We start from the raw sequence: 21,947 nt of genomic DNA, 5'->3' as shown, positions 1-21,947 counted from the left end.
TCTAGAAGTTGGCGCTCTTCTTCAAGAGGCTTTACGGCTGTATATTCTGCACATTCTCCTTCCCTACACCATATCCAAGCTTGCTAGTGTGTTTTCCAAGCTTCGAAGAGTGTTTCCAGGTCGTTTTCACTCTCCTATATATTTCCAATGACTTGAATTTAGCAAAACATCGGTTTTATTTACTGTAATTTTTGGTCATTAACCCTAATTTCAGCCTTTCTTTCTCAAGTTGAACCATAGGGGAAGCTTTCCTAGGGTTCCCTGCATCCATTCGAAGACTTTTGTTGCAAAGGATCGAACGGCAGAATGAAGATTTCAACAGTCGCAATGCTTCCATCTCGAAGACTTTGCTAACATCGACTCTACTTGCAATTGGCAAGCTTTGATGCTTAATTATGGAAGCAAGTGGCAAGAGGGAGGAGGACTCCATGTTCACATACCCTCTTTAGTGTTCTCTTGTCCTACGTGCTCTCTTGGGGATTGTTTCTGCCATGTGTGGGTGGAACAATAGAGAGAAGATGGTAGGGAACATGGGCACTTGAGAGGGTAGTGTGAGTTGAAGATCTTTACCAATAACCATATTGTTTGCAATACTGTATTCATATGCATTGGTATGGAAATCTGGTCAGAAATGCCCATGACACTATATACTTGATTATGCCAAGATCAATATACATTATTTGAGGGAGGGGCCGGCCGTTCCGTCTCTTGTTAATTCAGCAAATTACATCTTGTATTGTGCTTGTTGTCTATCAAATCTTAGTGTATTTAAGTGTATTGATTAGCATTGTGCTCAACCAAACATTCCACATTGATTGGTGGAATTACACAAATACAAAAGTTCCTGTATGACGAAGTCACACTTAGACTCCTTACAAAGTGCTTCTCTCGTCTTAGAATATCCAAGACGATCTTGTGTAATTGTTTTTGTAAATCAAGAAAAGTAGAGTAAATAGACATTACAAGAGAAGAAAGGGATAAGGGCTGTCCGAGAGGCAAGGGAAGTTGCACATAGCGCACATGTTGAGAAAATGACTCTGAATATTAAAGGTAAAGTGGGAAAAACGTTAGGATCAATACCCGTGGGTACCATAGAGGCCGGCTGTCCCACAAATCGAGGTAGTACTTGTATGTATTGGCGCTTATTTAGCAGGTTGCCAACATGAAACTGATGCGCGATAGGCTGAGTTGAAGATTCAGCCACAGCTTGGTGCTCGAGGTGTAGGAGACGCTCCTTCACGCATATCCATAGCATAGTCACATAGAAACGTGTTTCTGGGCTGAGAAACCCCAAAACCCCAAACCAGCTGAAACACCAAACGCGTTTCAGAAACGGGGATTTTTTTTCGTTTCTGAAAAAAATAAATTGTCTTAAATTTTTTTTAAAAAAAGTGTTTTTTAAAAGTTGTTGGGCTCTCTCTCTCTCTCTCTCTTTGCGCGCGACCTGCAACCCAAACATCCTCTCTCTCTCTCTCTCTCACACGATCTGCTGTCACCTCTTCTCCTACTCCTCCTCCTCCTACTTCTTCTTCTCTCTCCCTCAATTTCTCACAAATTCCCCAATATTTCCAATTCCCTAAATACTCAATTGTCCAATTTCTCATAAATCCCCAATTTCTCACGAGTTACAATTCCACAACTCCCCAATTGCCCAATTGTGACCACAATTGCCTAAGCTTTTACCATATTTTAAGTGCCTAGCTAACAGTAGGTACTCCTACAAATAATTCTACGAACTACAAGTTCTAAACCATTTTATTGTATTTATATAGAAAAAACTACGAAACCTCCGCTTTTCTTAGCCGATAACCGAATCACTTTGTCCTGAAACGTCAAAAACCCGGAAACGTTTCTGGTGACTATGATCCATAGGCACTGAATAAGGGTTCACATGCTTAGCCATGAGTGCAGTCCAAACAGCGCTTGAAAATGACTTAAGAAAGCTGTAGACGATGGAGGTTTAATGGAGCAAGAGAGTGTCGAAAATGTATGAGCGTTGGTTGCCTGTTGCTTAAGGTAAGTAAATCTACCTTGCAGAATACGAAAACAGCACTGACTAGTCTCTTCGCACTCGAGAGGGCGCCCAAGACAAGCCAGAAGTTACTCAAAAAAGCATGTGCCCTAATTTAGCCCACATGGATGCTATTCGTGGCTCCTCCCCTTGAAATAGAGCCTTAATGATGACACTTTTTTTTTTGGAAAGAGCAGGCCACTCTGTAGTGCGCCCATTTGTACCTGCTTACAGCTCCTTGTGCAGACTCCTAGCATGGCCATGAACACATCTCAAGCATGCATGCTACATATGCAACCCTAGGCTGTCTGAACGGCCAGATTCAGAGCACACTACAGTTACCTCCTTCCCCGTAAACCCTCCAGCATACACGCAAGCTATGCGCACATAACCCCCATGGTCAAACTTGAGCACATTAAAAAACCTGGCTGTTTGCGCCCTCTACCACATGATCAAACAGTCGATCTTTAGCATAGTCACAATCAGCTTAGCACCCGCCATGTTCCCTTCAAGAGGTTGGACAGCAGACCCACTGACAGACACACCAAATCAACTCTCTATGACCGATCCATAGGGTGATTACCACTCGATTTGATGGCACAAAATTAGCGTACAGGAGACGTACATTGCACAAAATTCCAGACTGAGACCTCAATCAAACTTAGCGCACACACAGAAAAAGCACCAAATTTACATGTGCTTTCCACTGTTTTTTCATGGACATGCAGCGGTACAATGACTGCTCTAATAAGCACATCCAACCTTGCCATCTTTCCATCTCATATCTGATTCCTCTCTAAACGGAGAGAAGAGCTGGTGGAAGGCAAGGGGAACCGATAGATGGTGAGAGACTTTCAAGAGTGGTAGCAAAGAGGGACTTGAAGCTGGCAATGAGTTGATGAAACTAACAAACATGGCAGATAGAGGTGCAGCCTGTTTCGAGGAGAGAGAAGTTCACAAAATGTGAATCATGGTTGATTGTTACAAGTTTTCTATAATGCATTATGTGCATTTTGAAACAGCAATGGAGATGGGTGCTAATGGTAGGATTCATTGTTAGCTCATGTCAAACATTTACTATTCAAATTTGAACCCGCTTTGACTTTCTCTATTCTTGAAATATCAAGCTTTTGAAAGCAGTTAGAGAGAGATCGATTCCTCTTTCCAACAGAAATCATCGCAGATTTTTACAGTGGCTGCACAAGCCCTTCAATTTTTTTTAGCAGGTTTGCATGTTGCACTAGTTGGGATCTCACGGTTTATTTGAAGGAGCCTATTTTGGCGTCAAGTTTTTTTTTCTTCTCAAAAACCTTCATACCATTATTGTTAAGTGCTGCTTAATTTGTAGTTTCATACAGTAAGCTCCCTTGGCTGTTTTTCTTTGCCCAAGGTTATAACCTTGAAGCTGTTTTTAAGGCAGGCGGTTTGTTTGCCCCTTGGTCAGAGTTGGAAATGTAAAAGACTTGCTTGCAACGATCTTACATTCTGTGGGGTTAAATCTCTGTTGATTTTTTGCCTCCATGTTCTTGTCTGTCACTAATTTTGAAGATGTCAGCTAATGACCATGTGTTTCATGGCTTTGGGACAGGTCAAAGGGACGGCATTTTCCAGTTCACGAAGTTACTTTTTCAACAATTGATAAAACAAAACTTTTAAGCCAGGTTGTTAAATCTTTCTTTATGCATTTTAAGATTTCTCAAGTCAAAATTGCAGTATCCTGCAGTATAATGTTGAAGGACAAAGTTTCATGAAATTGAGGCTTGAGCATGTGCTTGTAAAGGTAGTACATTGGCACAGGCATGCATATGCACTGCACTTATGTATACTTATATGTGCACGCTCATAAACTGTATGGATAGATAGACATGTTGTATGCATATTATAGTTATGTACTTGTTTGCACACTTTTTATTGAGAGCAGGTTTCTGGATTTTTTTTGCAGCTTTCTTCTTTGCTAGCAGATGTAGGTTTGAATATACGTGAGGCTCATGTATTCTCGACAACTGATGGCTATTCATTGGATGTGTTTATAGTTGATGGATGGCATATAGAGGTCTGTGACTAACCTGCGTTGTGTATTGGCCCACCTTTCAGAGATTCTTTTATAGATTTGATAAGTTTCAGATCCAACAGGTCCTTTCCTGTGCCAGAACCTTTCATGCGGTGAATAATTGGTCAATTTAGGAGCACTTGTGATGTTGCTGGGTTTCTACTTGACAGGAGCAATGCAGAGCCCAAGAGTGCTGACTTCATGCCATGATGTGGTCAGGACACTGAAGATTTGGAACAAGCTTTGCGGAACGCTCTTAGCTTTATCGAGGTATGTCCTAAAAAACATAAGCTTGCTTATATAATTTTGGCTATGAGAAAACTTGGCTATGTTTTAATTTCGCAAAATATGTCGCCATCATGGTTGCTACTTTTAAACCAAAGAATTACTACTTTACGTGCAGGTGCATCTTGAGTCATCAATACCTCAGTGCAGCGTAGTGACATTACGTCCAATTGTGTGGTATCCCAAAGAATATAAAATCATGCAAATTCAGAAGGCAAATTGAACTGGTGTCTAAATCACTTTATCACAGACCCAGTCCGAGATGTAAGGAATATCCGACAGGCCATTATTTTCAATCATAGCTTTAATAAGACTTACTTTAGCACCATGTACAAATCTCGAGGAGTTTATGAGTCTGCACCAAGTTCTTTGACTTGGGTAGTGCTTCATCCTAACTCCTGCAATTGGTGACTTGTATGGCTCCCAATTGTCTTTAAGCGTGACCAATTCACAATCTTTAAGGATGAGCATTCCACAGTATAAATTGTTTATTTGCAATGAAAAAGACATCCCATAAAGGTCACATTGATTGCCTAATAGCATACCACGTTGCCAAAATAGGGTAGTGGCATAGTCCCGCTTTCAATGACTGTCTTGGTTTGTGAGTAATTTCTCTTAATCTCTGTAAACTACACCGTAATCATTGATTATTAGTGAAAGGGTGTCTTGAAAGGACACAACCCATCGCAAGGGTTTTACCATGAAAGGACATGTCTCATCCAAGAGACACACCTGTAACCTTAATGCCTGCAACCTTACCCCTAATCTTAGGGCTTCCCAACCCTGCCCTGATTAGGACCTAATCCTGAGGATTAGCGCTAGGCACATAACACTTGGACTACCAAAAAGTGGCACTTGAAAGGATTGAGGCACAATTCGGAAGACCAACGTTTGGCAATGACCAAGGCTAAGCAAAGGCTTCTAGGCAGGTAGAGAGGTGAGTACCAATGAAATTGGAGAAGTCATCAATGAAAGCACGAAGCAAAAGCTGAAGAGAACTTCTCGGAAAATGTTGGGGACAATGTGCTGGGATGTGGGAAGCCTATTGCATAATCTAAAGGGCACCTTGCTGTAGAGGTATGTTCCCCACTGGGTTACAAATGCTGTTTTGGCATGGTCATCCAAGGTGCTAGACTGAGGGGGGCGGGACGGGGGGAGGGGCATCCTTCTTGGTGGCTGAATCTGGTTGAGGATTGGAAAACTTCTTATCATGCCTTCGGTTAATGATTGGTTCCCCAAACTGACCACCTTAACGTGCTGAGGAGGGTCCCTTTGAAACGTCTGAGATGTCCACCATGTAGCATGTGAGCTCTTAGCCACCTGTAACCAGTCAAGTAGTTCTGATTCCTCACCATAGGGCACAATGCCTTCTTCTTGTTGTACTTTCTCAGAGATTGTTGGTACTACAGTGGCGCTGCTCACCCCTTGGTCCAGCTTGAGTTCCTTCGAGCCATGTCCAAGAAGAATCATGAGGAATGGGGAAATTTGTTTCACCTTGGTCTTTTGCTGCTAGTACGGTGACCCCCATGGCCTTCTTTTGAGCCCTGGGTGACCGTTGCGCTGATTGGGTGATGCAATTGCCTAGATGAGACTAGTGATGGGTCCAAACGAGGAGGATGACTGACATTGGAATGAAGAGGATAGATGATTAGGTTTAAGAGTGTCTGCGATAATGTTGGTGCACTCTTTATTTGAGATCGAATGTTTGGCTGGTAATGTTGGAAAGGTGAAGTTGGTGGAGGTAGATGCTCTTTGCTAAGAATAGTCTCTCCTCGGCTTTTGGGTAGTGCCGGCATGGAGGTGTCCCTTCTGGAAGGGGACGACGACTTTCGTAATGACCATACTCCCCACAGCGGTAGTAAAGCACTGGATGGTTATGGGGAGAGGGTGGACGAGGTTGGGGCCGGTGTCGGTGTAGGTGCTGCAATTGAAGCAAAAGTGGGAGCTGCTGATGGATTAGGGATGAGGGGAGGAAGATACCAAGTGGGGTTTTGTGGGTAAGTAGGTTGAGAATGGTGCTGTTGGCTAGTCATAAGATGTAGTGTGATTACTAGTGATCGACGTTGGGGCTGCCGGAAGCTGTTGATGTTGATGGAGTTGGCGGAGTCCATTTAAATAGTAGTACTCTTTGTCATCATGTCCCCCTTTTTCACAAAAAGTGAAGGTACTTCCTCCTCAAACATTCCCTGATGCTTGGTAGATGGTCTCTTTGCTTCTTGTTGGCCTTTTTGCTCTTCTATCTCCTCCTCTAGCTGGGCTAAGGTGCCATCTTCAATTTGAGCCTTCGGCTCCCTTTTCAGGTCAACTGGATCATCCAGTGTGACAGTAGTTGTGGAGCCTGAATCATGCTCAAACACGAGTCGTGCATTTTCGAGCCAGGAGGCTATCTCCTGGAATAGTGATTGGCCGACTCTCTCGAATCTTTCACGGTGTGGTCCGGGTCAAGGCTTGCATCACGCATTGGTGTATCATAAAATCATTAGGATAGGTTGGCAGACGCATTGTGGTCCATGTCATGAGCTCAGAAACTCTCCCCATGCAATTTTCAAAGATGCGGTCCTCATAATTGCCCAGTCCAAAGGCATGAAGAAAGGTGTCCTGCAAAGTGGTCCAGACTGCAAAATGATCTACTGTGAAGTGGATGAATGACTTGTCTGCACAACCTGCCAGAGTGGACAGAAAGAGTATTGGGTAGGCATCCTCGCTATCCAGGCCAAGACTTTTACACATTGACAAGCAGTGCCAGGCATGTTCGTCAATATCTGCTGAAGCAGAGCCTTTAAAAGTAGGATAGCTTAACATCAACCTGGCCTAACACAAGGGACAAAGGCTCTAGAGCTTGAGGATTACCACTCCAAGTTTCAAGGTCAGTTGCCATGGGCAGAGGGGGACTCCTAGGGGGAACGAAGCGTGATTGGCCTTCTACGGTTATAAAAGCATGATAGAGGACTTTTGATTGGACTAGTTGGACTAACATGAACACGTGTGTTGGGCATGGAAAAACTAGACTACTATAGATTCACAACACAAGGAACTCCTGATTTCCAAGTGTTCCCTAGCACGATGATTATCACAAAAGGATGTACAACTGCCTTACGAGTCGGAATGTGCATGTGTCTTAGCTAAGTGCGAGGAGGAATTATATTGGCTATTTTTGAGTGTGTATAGCTTGGACACTTGGCACATTCTTAGAGAAAATAAACCACCCATTCCCATCACCGACTCTTTGAAATGGGAAACCTATGCTTGCAGATAGAAACAACATGTATTTTGTTTCTTTGCCGGTTATAGGAAGGCCTTCGGCTTATTGTTGAGATCACGAGTTTTTGTTGGCCTATAAGAGCTTCATTTTCCAACGTAGATATTATGGGGGTTAGTGATTGACTAGCACTATTAGTGTCAAACCGGGCCACCCACTCTGTCGCACTCTTTGGGCTATAGTTACCTTAAGAAAAAAGCGTTGCTATGGCACCAAATCTGGACATTACATTAAGAGAGCACCATATATTTTATAAAAATTCAAGCAAAATGTCCAAATTTTGTGGAGAATTGAGGGAGAAACCATACATTTTAGAAAAAAATGTCCTAGTTTGCGATAGTTTAAAATAAACGCTAAATTTGTAAAAATGTGTGGAAAAAGCCTTCGTTTGGGATTAAGTTAGGAGAAAATGCTCAAATTTATGGGGAAATGTCCAAATTTGAGAGAGTGCTTGAATAAATAAAAACAAATGAAGGGAAAACCATACATTCTAGAAAATTATTTTAGAGAAACCAAACTTTTTTTTTTGGCAAATTCGAGAAAAATAGCCAAATTTAGTTGAACTTTTGGGATTAATTTAGGAGAACCAAAAATGGCCAAATTTTGGAGCCATGGTTAAATGTACTCATTGTGAGTCTTGTCGACTCTTTTGATCTTTCATAGACATTTTATACAATCTCTCTCTCTCTCTCTCTCTCTCTGCGGAGGAGGGCATCCCAGCATAGACGGAGGTTGCAGCGGCAGATTCGGATTATTCTTGCGAGGCATGCGAGACACCCAGTCAGGGTGCTGACCACAGAGGATATTGAGGAGATCCGCCAGTGTCCGATGCGGCACATATTATGACATGGAGGTACCTCCATAGTGTACCTTCCAGTTCCAGTTTCATTTTCTAGGTGCCAGTAGTATCATCTTTATTTTTCATTTTCTGGGGTTTTTTATCCAGACATTGTATCAGATCCACCATGATGTAACTTTTGGTCTCATAGGTCATTATGGCCTTTTGAAGACGTTAATATAACATTTCATTTCATTTCATTTCTCTCTGGCACATTAAGCTGCGGAGACATAGAGATAGCCTGCTTAGGCGCACAGAGAGCCAGACTCAGAGGCACATTACAGACTTCTTTAGTCCAGCCATCACTGCGCCAGATGGACCACAGCAGCAGCAGGACATGGATACCGCCCACACCAGGGGTACACTGATTGATCGTGCGATTGAGCTTGGGTGGTCCAGACGCCCACGACTACGGAGGAGGGCATCCCAGCATAGACGGAGGTTGCAGCGGCAGATTCGGATTATTCTTGCGAGGCATGCGGGACACCCAGTCAGGGTGCTGACCACAGAGGATATTGAGGAGATCCGCCAGTGTCCGATGCGGCACATATTATGAGATGGAGGTACCTCCATAGTGTACCTTCCAGTTCCAGTTTCATTTTCTAGGTGCCAGTAGTATCATCTTTATTTTTCATTTTCTGGGTTTTTTTATCCAGACATTGTATCAGATCCACCATGATGTAACTTTTGGTCTCATAGGTCATTATGGCCTTTTGAAGACGTTAATATAACATTTCATTTCATTTCATTTCTCTCTCTCTTTGCCCCCCTTTCCCCACCCGCCTGCATCCTTCTCTCTCTTCGCCCCCCTTTCCCCACCTGCCTGCATCTCTCTCTCTCGGCCCCCTGCAGATTTAGAGGCATACCTCCAGGGGACAGGATTTGTCAGATTTGTTGGATAGAGCCAGAGACGGAGGAGCACTACATCTGTCGTTGCACAGCATATTATGAGATTCGAGGGCGCTACCATTGGGATTTGGACCACTGGCTAGAGTCATGGACTATTGTGATGAGCGATGCTTGGGTTTTTATCTCCTGGAGATCCGCAGGCTAAGAGAGTCCATTATCAGGAGCAGACGCCCGACTAGTAGGGAGTCCACACAGAGACAGATTACTGACTTCTTTAGAGGGACTACCCGGGAGGACACACAGTCGACAGCCCAGCAGTGGGCACCCCGTGGGACTCTAGTTGAGAGAGCTATCCAGATCTAGACGCCCGAGGGTTCGCGGATCCTCACATCGGAGACGGTGCCTACACCGGAGGATTCAGAGCATCATTGCGAGGCATCGGGCACACCCCCACATCAGGAAGAGTACGTGGTACGGGAGGCGTAGCTATCTTTTTAGACCCTACCTCCGACAGATTCTGAGCATCATCTAGAAGGATGAAGACACATGGTATCTTTGGGGAGAGAGTCATCCACATTGTATGTGCTATTTTGCACTGAGCCACTCCCCTTAAGCTGCAGAGCATGGCCAGTCAGTGTACTTAACCATTATATGGGGATATTATGGAGTTCTCACAGCTAGGGGAAGTCCTCTTGCCCGGGGACTTCAATGCTAGGATAGGGAGTCGCGAGGTTCCACTACCTGATTCGGACAACTCTAGCAGACTACATGAGTTGGAAATCACTCACATGGGGTTATAGAGATCTTCACAGGACCTTGAGGAGTTCACGATGTATGGGAGGCACTTCCTAGAGCTAGGAGTTGCACATGGTCTTGTTATCTATAACCGGATATCTCAATGGCCCTCCTCCGACGGCCTCACCTCCTTCCCATACTCAAGAGGTACCAACACGGTGGACTACTTGATGGGATCTCCAGCTTTGGCACACCTTCTCCCTGACTTCTCCATCCTGCCACCCGCTTTAAAGCTGACCATGCTTAACTTTCTTTCACTCTTTCTTGCACACCACGTGTGCCCATGAACACCCATCTCACATTACACCATGGTCCATTTTGATCACGAGCTTAACCCTGTTTACTCCGATCACATCTACCGCCACCTCCAGGATGTGGATCCTATTGTCTCTCTACCATCACAACTCACTACCGTTCTCCACAATTGTGCCACTCTTTCATTTGCATGCGGCGGTCATTGCCCACCCACGTTGTTGTTCCATGCCTTAGAACTGTAGGTATCATCACGAATGCTGAGCCACATGCTCTCATTTTAAGCATGTTGTACGGATTGGGCAAATCACGAAGCGCCAAGTGCAACGGATTTTTCAACGCCTCACCCAACGCAAGAAATGGGAGTTCTACGCTCCGAAAGAGGATGATTGTATCGACTCTTCTTAGGTTAAAACTGCGAAGAGGCTTGGAGGAAACTCCGAGAATATCGCGCCCGCCCCTCCCCTTCCCCCTTTTGTCCTATTGTCCGTGCGGACACATGACACTCCTATGCACGATTCCTCTATGATATTCCCCATCAGCCACCTTTGACCCCACCATCAGATCCCCGTCCCTCCAGCTCCACCTTTTGCACAAAGGGCATGGTCCTCAAGGCCATATGTAGACTACATAATGTGTAGGCCTTGGATCTCGAGGGACTCTAACACTGTTGAGTACATCGCACATGCCGATGATACCTTGGCATCCCTACTAGCCTACATGTTCGATAGAGCCCTTTGTGAAAGATTTCCACCCTCTTGGCCCACTAACACCATCATCCCCATCCTCAAGGCCGGAGACCCACTTGATCCTTATAATTACTATATGATCATGATTGGCCACACATCGGCCAAACTCAATGGATCGGTGGTGGTGGTGGAGCTCAGTTCATTTGTAGAGAGACATGGACACAGAGTCTCAAGATAGGCAGACTTTTGGAGGAGCTACTCTATCTTTGACCACATCTTCACCTTTTGTGTCGTCATTGAGGAGGGATGAGCACAACATCGAAGGATTTATAGCTGCTTTGTGGGTTTCCAGAAAGCTTTTGATACTTTTTCCCGAGCCCACCTCCTACAACGTCTCAAGAAATAGGAGTCCCATTTGACATGGTTTGGAGCATCATCGCCCTCTACAAGTCCATCAATGAACAAGTGAGAGCCCCAGGAGGTACATCGCAAGAGATTTCTAGCAGTATTGGGGTGAAACAAGGCTACCCTCTATCACTTTGGCCTCTACATTGATGAGATCTTGAGCTTCCTTGATAGATTAGGTGGGGTTGGTCTTACAATGGCATGCTTATTGATTCCCCTACTTTATGTAGATGACATCGTTCTCCTTTCAGATTCAGCCGAGGGGCTTCAGAGATATTTGGATTCCTTATAGGATTTTTGCGGGACCCTATGTTCACCTTGGTAAAACCAAGGTAATGGTCTTCAATACCTACCGTGTCTACACATCTGGATTGAGCATTTCACATATAGAGGGGATCTTGTTGAGATTGCCTCATCCCATGTCTACCTTGGTGTCACTTTCAATGGCCCATGCTGCACCATGGTTTTCCTACTGTACATGTGGGAGTGACACGAGGATATGCAGCCTTGATCTTTCTTGAGTGGCAGTGCTTCCAGGAGCCCAGGATGAAGGGTTAGCTTTTTGACACCCTTGTTACACTAGTCTTGATGTCTACCTTGGCCCTGGAGTGCTAGCTATCTCGAGGACTCCAAGGCAAGCCTCGAATACCTGTGGGGATCCATTTGACTGATGTGACGGAGGTATGTGACTGTTTGGAAGACTGCATCCACTACCACCAGGGTTGCAACAAACTCTGCCTGGATAATATTGTGTGGGAATGATGGTTTGTTGCGGATCGTACGGGAGAAGATCATGACCTAGGGCCTCTCAACTCAATTCCAATCCTCATTGGTAAACTTGGCCCCCATAAGGTTGCTCCATACATAAAGGACTACTGTGACAAGGGTGCCAAAAAGCCAACCCTTCGTCCCGGGCTCTTGGAAGCACTGGTACTCAAGTAAGCTCAAGGCTGCATATTCTCATGTCACTTCGGCATGTGCAACAAGAACCATGGGTACAAGTAGCCAACCCTTCGTCGTGGGGTCTTGGAAGCACTATTACTCAAGTAAGCTCAAGGCTGCATATCCTCGTGTCACTCCAGCATGTGCAACGGGAACCATGGTGAAGCGTGGGGCATTGAAAGTGACAGTATGGTATGCCCGAGTTTCCACGTGGTGGTTCTTAGGATATGGGCTCCGCATGGACCCCCTCCCACCCCTTCAATATAGTTTGGACGCCCCTTTTCTGTAGTTCTCTCATGAGGATACCAACTAGGATATTTGGTTAGATCTTGTCAGCCTCGACACTCATTGCACATGGATCTCACCTTTGGAGCTCCCACGGTAGAGGCAATTCTATAGAGCACTTTCTCAAGGTCATTGAGGATGGATTCATCCAACAATTGGGCTACCTTAGTGTTCACATATCCCATACCATGCAGATTGCGATTGGCTAGATGGGAGTTTCACCCCACCGCCTCCGAGTGGACATAGGGAGAGCTGAGCACGTCTTCAGAGCTGGGGAGCTCATTTGGAGACCCAGGAAGGAGAGGATCTGCCGATTCTGCCACAGGGAGGTTGAGACAGAGGGGTATTACATATGTCGTTGCACAATATACTATGAGATACGCGGGAGGTTCCAGCTTTTGTCCCATGAGGGATTTGGCCCACTTTCCAGGATCATGGACTTGCAGGACCATCACTACTTATTTCGAGAAGCAGATGGCACAACTCCGGGCTGAGTGCCGGGAAAAGATCCATAGTTTGCGGGATCAGGTGGTTGTACTTTCGCGGGCAGTGATGAGAAAAAGGACAGGACCCCGGAGGTGGTTGAGAAAGAGTTCTACCTGTTCTTGGAGGCCCGGTAGTTTCATATGGTTCAGGGTCTCTTGAAAGGGAAATCCCTGATATGGTGGAGAGAAATCAAGAATAAACAGAGTACTTGGGCAGATGTTGAGACTGTTTTGAGATGAGCTTCTCCAGGCAGAGATGAATTTCAGTTAGTCTGTGGTCTTCTAGGTTGACAGTTGGTTGATCATAGGATTTGTTGATCCTAGCATCTCAGCCTGTGAACATTGCGTCTTACAAGATAAGCCACCTGGGGGAGGACGAGATTGCGTGACACGTCACAGTAGTCAGGATATGTCAGGATTGGGACAGATTGCATGGCATATTTCCCTATTGAAGCTCCATCAGTTTGTGAGTTGTGGGATGTGTCGGCATGTGTGAACTATTTCATTGTTATGCCAATGGTTTACCTATAGGGTGGACCATGACATGGGGCTGGGAGTAGTGTGCACCAAGACTTTTTTTTTTCCCGAGAAAAAAAACCTTTGATTAGTTAACAAAAGACCAGCCATGAAGGGCTAAATACAACCACGAACGGCTAGATACAAACTCGCCTCTATGTACGGGGCGGGGATCAGAGAATCAAAAGGTAGAGAAAGATGCACTTCTTCTTTGGCTGGCCGCTCTATGAGGAGAAGGCTATCTCACTGTAACGGGAGGCGGACGCGTGTATTGGAATCGTATAAATGTGAACAAGATTCTGAGCACTTAACACTTGAGCATTACAACCACAAAGCTGAAAATGACAGTACAGCACATAAAGGGGCCGATGATAGGCTGACCCCCCCCCTTTAGGTTATATTACCAAAAGAGTCTGCAAAGTACAAGATTACGGGTGCCTGGGGATTCACCACCAGCTTGCACCTGATTCTTCCAAATACATCATGAATGAATACATTTCAAACAAGAGAATCTGTAGGTACATCCGCCCTACACACAGGTACATCCGCCCTGCACAAGCCTCTTCACAGGTACATCCGCCCTGCACAAGAGTTTCACAATCCTCACAGGTACTCCGCTCTGCACAAGATGTAAATGGATCTTTAGGCCCTGTTTCCACGCGAGAAACTGATCCAGAAACCTGTGTTCTCCGCGAGCAAGTGTTCCCAATGCTTGCCCTAAACACCTGTTACACCAGGAATCCTTGAGACACATCCATGCTCACATATTCCATTGCTGTCCGGCTTGTTTCATGCAATAACCAGTCCAAAACAGCAACTTTCCATCGCGAGAAATCCACCTGTAAAGGGTCCTACAGCCCTGTGGAGGTCCCTAGAGCTGTCCTGTATTGTCCAAGTTGACTTTGGACACCTGTAACCAGCCCAAAACTCGCAATAACCAGAAAATACAGGTCTGAAATTTACCAACCAGCCCTTTAGAAGAGTGTGGGGATCATTATCCAAGCTTGTGTGAGTCCGGGAAGCAAGCAACCAGCCCTGTAGCAACTCCCAAAGCTTCAATCAGCTCTCCAATGTGTTGAATAATGAATAAAACAGCCCAAAAGGCCTCTTGAGGGAGGCGCCTTTCTCCAGTGCCACCTAAGGGGCTTGGTGGGTGCACAAACTGGCTGACATGTGTCCCCCATAAGGTGTCCAGGTAGGTGTCCAGCCCATAGTGCTCCATTTGTCCTGTTTGTATAAGTTTAGGTCCAACCAAATGGGAAATGGCCATAAGTTGTCCGGACTTCATTAATTTTGGTCCAACCAAATGCGAACGCATTATAAGTTGTCCGGCCACTTATTAATGAGTGTGGACCTGCAAACCAATAAACTTTAGTAGTAAATGAAATAAGCTGTAAATTGAGTGTGGACGCACTTACCACCTGCAAAACCCATAAGCCCACAGTTTTAGGCCCAAACAGGTGTGCACACACGCGTCCACAAGGTGCCCGGGCGTCCCCGGTCCCTCGGACTTCACAAGCCAAAATAACAAGCATTGTCCAGGCAGCAAGACAATGTCACACAAAGTAAAATAAAGTTATGGCATGCATCATTTATGCATTGTGCACATGTAAACTTGAAGAACCACCTATCATCATTCTTGTACTTGAAAATATTCCGCCTGCCATCATAACACACCATGTGTGCATGGCCGGAATCCACACGGGCACCGCCCGAAAGTCCACAAATGTCCTGCCATGTCCTTGGACTCATATGCATCCACTCATATGATCCATACACATGCCCAGGTATAATACATACATGCATCCGCATGTTTCTAGGCCTGACACGCATCCGCATGTCCCTAGAATATAGGGATTTGTGACATCCCCCCGGCTTCTAATCAGTTGACCGCAACTGAAAAGCCTCCAGATAGGCCTTCAAAAGATCTGGGTAATCCTCGAAGTAGGCCTCATCCATCCATTTTGCATCCAAAGCTGAATAATTCTTGAACTTCACAAGGTACCTACGAACAAGTTTGCCTCCCGCAAGCTTTCGTTCCTTGTGAAAAACAATCTGTTCAGGTTGAAGAATCTCTTCCAGCTCATCCACCTCGGGTGGGTCTTTCAAAACCGGCTCAAACGGTGTCGGTCCCACATAAGGCCTCAATAGGCTCACATGAAAAGCATTATGCATGTTCCAATGATCTGGGAGTACAAGCCGAAATGCAACATCATTGATCTTCTCCAAGATCTGAAAAGGTCCATAGTACCTGTTGGAAAGTTTAGGATACTTTCCCTCTTTTCCTGGCCTCTTCCGAAGGCGTGCCTTTTCAAATTTCAGCAAGACCCAATCACCTTGTTTGAATTGTACATCCCTTCTATGCTTATCAGCTGCCTTTTTATTCTTGGTTTGAGACCTCTCTATGGCTGTCCGTACCTGTGCGAATGCAGTATCCAAGTCTCTGACGTACTCATCTGCTGCAAAAATCTCATCCTTTGTACGAAGGATGGGTGGTAGTACCACCTTGCCATAGATAATCTCAAAGGGCGCCTTGCCCGTAGAAGTATGTACCGTATTGTTGTAGGCAAACTCCACAAGTGGTAGATACTTCTCCCAATCCGATTTGCGGTCGGATACATAAGATTTCAGCAAGTCGAGGACGGCTGAATTTGCTATTTCACTTTGCCCATCTGTCTGTGGATGGTAAGCTGATGAGAAGTTCAGCTTTGTACCCATATTGTCAAACAATGCGCGCCAAAATAAACTTGTGGTTCTAGGATCTCTATCCCCCACAATAGATTTAGGCATGCCATGGTGTTTGAATATCTGTGCCAAAAACATCCTAGCCATATGATCTGGCTTTATTGTCTTGCGCACGGGAATGAAATGTGCCTGCTTGCTAAACCTGTCAATAACGGTCCAAATAGCATCATTTCCCTGTGGCGTCCTTGGCAAATCCATAATGAAATCCACAGCAATGCTTTCCCATGGTTCATTTGGTATAGGCAAAGGTTGAAGCAATCCAGGTGCTTTATGTCTGTCAAATTTGACCTTTTGACATACCATACATTCACGTACATATGCTTCAATATCCTTGCGAATATGTGGCCAAAAGAAATACCTCTCCAAAGCTTGTGCTGTGGCCAAAATGCCTCTATGACCTGCATATGGAGGAGCATGGCACTCATCCATAACCTTATGGCGAAGGTTCTTTACCACACACATACGATTTTGCATCATGAGATATCCATCTCTTATGACATAAGATGGGACAGCAATACCCTCTTGCAAATCAGCCCATACATGTGCAAAATCCTCATCCAAATGATAAGTATTACGCATATCCGATAAGTCCTCATGGTATGCAACTGTAATAGCATGAACCTGTGGTCGTCTAGATAAGGCATCTGCCACCACATTCTTTTTCCCTGGAGTGTGTAAAATCTGAAAATGAAACATTGAGAGGAAATTTGCCCATCTCATATGCTTCTCTGAGAGCTTGCTTTGAGTCAAAAAGTATCTCAAACTTTGATGATCAGTTTTGACCATAAAATCAGCCCCTAAAAGATAGTGTTTCCAAATAGTAAGGGCATGAATTACAGCCAACAACTCCTTCTCATAAACCTGTAAGTGAAGCTCTGCATGTTGCAAGCGTCTGCTCTCATAGGCAATGGCATGTCCTTCTTGGTTCAAAACAGCCCCTATGCAGTCCCCACTTGCATCACATTCCACCACAAAAGGTTTGTGCAAATCCGGAATAATGAGTACCGGTCCTGAGATGATTGCACTCTTCAACTTTTGAAAGGCATCTCTCTCTTCTTGTGTCCATTTAAAGATTGCTTTCTTCTTCGTTAAATCATGTAACGGAGCGGCAATGAAAGCAAAATGCTTGACGAACCTCCTGTAGTAAGCACATAAACCAAGGAAGCTCCTCACTTCATGGACTGATTTCAGCTCTGGCCATTCTTGCATGGTTTGTATCTTTGCGGGATCCATGCGCACACCATCCTTTGATACAATGTGACCAAGATAGTGAATCTCTGGGAGAAAGAATTCACTCTTTTTTGCATTTATGTAGAGCTGATTTTCCTTAAGCTCTTTAAACACAATAGCCAGGTGCTCACGATGTTGGGCTTCATTCTTTGAGAATACAATAATGTCATCAAAGAATATACCTGTGAACTTTCTATGCTTTCTGAACACCCTGTCCATCATCCTGTTGAAGGTAGCGGGTGCATTTGTAAGACCAAAAGGCACCACCAAAAACTCATAAAGACCAAAGGCTGTCCTAAATGCAGTCTTGTGTACATCTTGAGGTGCCACTCTCACTTGATGATACCCACTCTTGAGGTCTATTCGGCTGAAACATGCCGAACCTTCAAGCTTGTCCAAGATGTCATCAATACGCGGAATCGGAAACCGATTCTTGATGGTTATCTTATTGAGGGCACGGTAATCAACACACATCCTGTAAGTACCATCCTTCTTTTGAACAAGAAGTACCGGCGAGCAATATGGCGAGGAACTAGGCCGAATCAAACCCTTTTCCAAAAGTTCATTCACCTGTGCCATAATCTCTTCTTGTTGACTAGCACTCACCCTGTATGGTGGCCTATTAGGTGGAGAGCTACTGGGAATTAGATCTATGCAATGATCTTCCGGCCTCTCTGGTGGCAACCTTGCTGGCAAAGCATTTGCAAAACAATCTTTGAACTCATTCAAAAAGTTAAGCTTGTCTTGATCTAATGTACTAACATCAACACTAGAATGTTCAATGGTATCTCGTACAAAAACCAAGTAAGAACAAGCTGATTTCTTTATTGCCTTATTAATTTGTACATGGCTTACAAGAGGTATGGTACTTCCAGTAGTACCAGCATCTATAGAGTGCTCACGGCCTCTATGTACAAAGCTGATTTTCTTCTCTTTGTAAGCCTTAACAGGCTCTAAACGGTGATGCCAGGGCATCCCCAACAAAACATCACAACCTGTAAGAGGAGCCACTAAAAAGCTCTCATAGTCGAGGTAGTCCTGTATATGTACACGGAGCTTACCAATGACCGGAGTTACATCAACCTGTTTGCCCTCAAAGGCGGCATCTGCATTCATTTGCATTCCCATGTCTTCCACATTGAGACCTATGGCGGCAGCCATCTGTACGGATATAAAGTTATCTGTGGAAGCATCATCAAAAAGAAACAAAGCGGGCTGATCCTTCAATTTGCCCCAAGCCTTGCATATGACTCTACTCTTGGGCTCATGCCCTGTATTACCCTGCACATCGGGTACAACATTCACAAGAGGCTTTTGCACATTAGGCTCAGCATTCTTAGGATTCTGTGGGCATTTAGGATATATATGATCTTTACTGCCACACTTAAAGCATTTTCCAGCCTTCCTGTACTCTTCCAATTGCTGTTTTGAGAGCCCAAAATTGTGGCGTTTACCCCCCGGCTTCTTTTCGGAGTCATCCTTTGCATCTCGGCCATCTTTGGGAGCATTCTTAGGTGGCTGTCCACCCTTTTTCTGGTCATAACCAGCCCTGAATTTGCTCTTGTTTTGACCTGCAAATGGCTTATTTGTGGGTGCTTTTATGTGCAAGTTCTCCGCAATCATGGCTGAGTGTATAAGCTCTTGTATGGTCTTATTTGGGTACACTCCCAAGCTTTGTTGGATGATGTGATGGAGCCCCGATTCAAACTTTCTCTTCTTCTCGTCCTCTCCAATCTTCATGAAGGGAGTAACCTTGAGAAGGACTTTCCAAAACTTTGCTATGTATGAAGCAACGGACTCTCCCTCATCTTGGGACAGCCAATCCCACTCCTTGCGTACATCCTTTGCAAAGTTTGGTGGTAAGAATTGATCATAAAACTGAATTTTGAAAGAAGACCAAGTTGGGGCAGCACTTCCATCAAGTATTTTTGCAAGCCACCAATCACTTGCCGTATCCTTGAGATGCATTCCCACATGCCTGAGCATAGACTTTTCCGAAAAGTCTTCATTGCAAAAAGCTATCTCAAACTGTCTAATGAAAGCAAGTGCTTTGGTAGAGTCCATCCGTCCCTGAAAGTTTTCAAACTTTACATCCTTGTCACCGGATTTGAACTCTCGAGGCTTCTTCCTTCTATATGCATCCCTATGTACATCCTGTTCATCTGCATGATGATGATGCCGCGATGAAGATTCACGATCCCTCTTCGTTCTCTCTTGAGCCACACTCTCCAAATGAGTGGAAAGCTCAACACGAGAATGGACATGTCTTCTTGGAGCAAAGCGGGAATGAGTAGAGGATCCCTCATCCTTACTCTTCTCTTGACCTGCATCAAGCCTAGCACCAGGGACTCTTGTCCTTTCAGCATTTGGCACTTGCTGTGCTCTTTCTGCTTGTTGTGTATCATGTGCATCACCACGGGCAGCCATGAGGGGTGGCTTCTTGAAAGCCAAACTACCATCTGCTTCAGTGTATACATCACCCTTAACCATTAGGTATGCAAGTGCAAGCTCTCGGGGTTTCTCAACATCCATTTCCTTTGCAATTGCTTCAAAAGTGACTTCATGGACCGAAGCCTTTGCCTTCGCAGCCAACACCCTTTGTACATCCGGGTCATTTTTCAATGACCTAAGCTCTTCGGTTTCAGCCCTATAGCGTCGCACTTGACGCCTCAAAGATTCCAAATCAGAATGCATAGAGTCATGAGTACCTGCATCTCCATAGACATCATTGCCTGCAGCATCTCTTGCATCCCTTGTACCATGAAGTTCACGGTCCTGTGTGTTCTCCACACTGTCAGAAATGTGGCTGTCCATGACACTCAAATCAGGTCACCACTTATGATTCCAAGCCTCAGACCGTTTTCCAATGAGGGGAAAAACTGAGCTCTGATACCAATGTAACGGGAGGCGGACGCGTGTATTGGAATCGTATAAATGTGAACAAGATTCTGAGCACTTAACACTTGAGCATTACAACCACAAAGCTGAAAATGACAGTACAGCACATAAAGGGGCCGATGATAGGCTGACCCCCCCCCTTTAGGTTATATTACCAAAAGAGTCTGCAAAGTACAAGATTACGGGTGCCTGGGGATTCACCACCAGCCTGCACCTGATTCTTCCAAATACATCATGAATGAATACATTTCAAACAAGAGAATCTGTAGGTACATCCGCCCTACACACAGGTACATCCGCCCTGCACAAGCCTCTTCACAGGTACATCCGCCCTGCACAAGAGTTTCACAATCCTCACAGGTACTCCGCTCTGCACAAGATGTAAATGGATCTTTAGGCCCTGTTTCCACGCGAGAAACTGATCCAGAAACCTGTGTTCTCCGCGAGCAAGTGTTCCCAATGCTTGCCCTAAACACCTGTTACACCAGGAATCCTTGAGACACATCCATGCTCACATATTCCATTGCTGTCCGGCTTGTTTCATGCAATAACCAGTCCAAAACAGCAACTTTCCATCGCGAGAAATCCACCTGTAAAGGGTCCTACAGCCCTGTGGAGGTCCCTAGAGCTGTCCTGTATTGTCCAAGTTGACTTTGGACACCTGTAACCAGCCCAAAACTCGCAATAACCAGAAAATACAGGTCTGAAATTTACCAACCAGCCCTTTAGAAGAGTGTGGGGATCATTATCCAAGCTTGTGTGAGTCCGGGAAGCAAGCAACCAGCCCTGTAGCAACTCCCAAAGCTTCAATCAGCTCTCCAATGTGTTGAATAATGAATAAAACAGCCCAAAAGGCCTCTTGAGGGAGGCGCCTTTCTCCAGTGCCACCTAAGGGGCTTGGTGGGTGCACAAACTGGCTGACATGTGTCCCCCATAAGGTGTCCAGGTAGGTGTCCAGCCCATAGTGCTCCATTTGTCCTGTTTGTATAAGTTTAGGTCCAACCAAATGGGAAATGGCCATAAGTTGTCCGGACTTCATTAATTTTGGTCCAACCAAATGCGAACGCATTATAAGTTGTCCGGCCACTTATTAATGAGTGTGGACCTGCAAACCAATAAACTTTAGTAGTAAATGAAATAAGCTGTAAATTGAGTGTGGACGCACTTACCACCTGCAAAACCCATAAGCCCACAGTTTTAGGCCCAAACAGGTGTGCACACACGCGTCCACAAGGTGCCCGGGCGTCCCCGGTCCCTCGGACTTCACAAGCCAAAATAACAAGCATTGTCCAGGCAGCAAGACAATGTCACACAAAGTAAAATAAAGTTATGGCATGCATCATTTATGCATTGTGCACATGTAAACTTGGAGAACCACCTATCATCATTCTTGTACTTGAAAATATTCCGCCT

The 21,947-nt window shown here is 45.0% G+C and overlaps 1 protein-coding gene across 1 annotated transcript in view; it reads left to right on the top strand.

Moving 5' to 3' along the window:
- LOC147624931 (serine/threonine-protein kinase STY8-like) overlaps positions 1-21,947 on the top strand; it is a 93,894-nt gene that overhangs the window by 41,897 nt on the left and 30,050 nt on the right. The window contains exons 5-7 of the mRNA XM_086818172.1: positions 3,600-3,672; positions 3,954-4,064; positions 4,281-4,331. Coding sequence (XP_086674298.1) covers positions 3,600-3,672; positions 3,954-4,064; positions 4,281-4,331 — 235 coding nt within the window. The remainder of the gene's footprint in view (positions 1-3,599; positions 3,673-3,953; positions 4,065-4,280; positions 4,332-21,947) is intronic.

This window comes from Cibotium barometz, chromosome 24 (genome assembly GCF_041138505.1).
Source record: "Cibotium barometz isolate CiBa-2024 chromosome 24, ASM4113850v1, whole genome shotgun sequence".
NCBI lineage: Eukaryota > Viridiplantae > Streptophyta > Polypodiopsida > Cyatheales > Cibotiaceae > Cibotium > Cibotium barometz.
The sequence above is the reverse complement of the archived record's forward strand: the minus strand, read 5'-3'. Positions and strand labels throughout refer to the sequence as shown.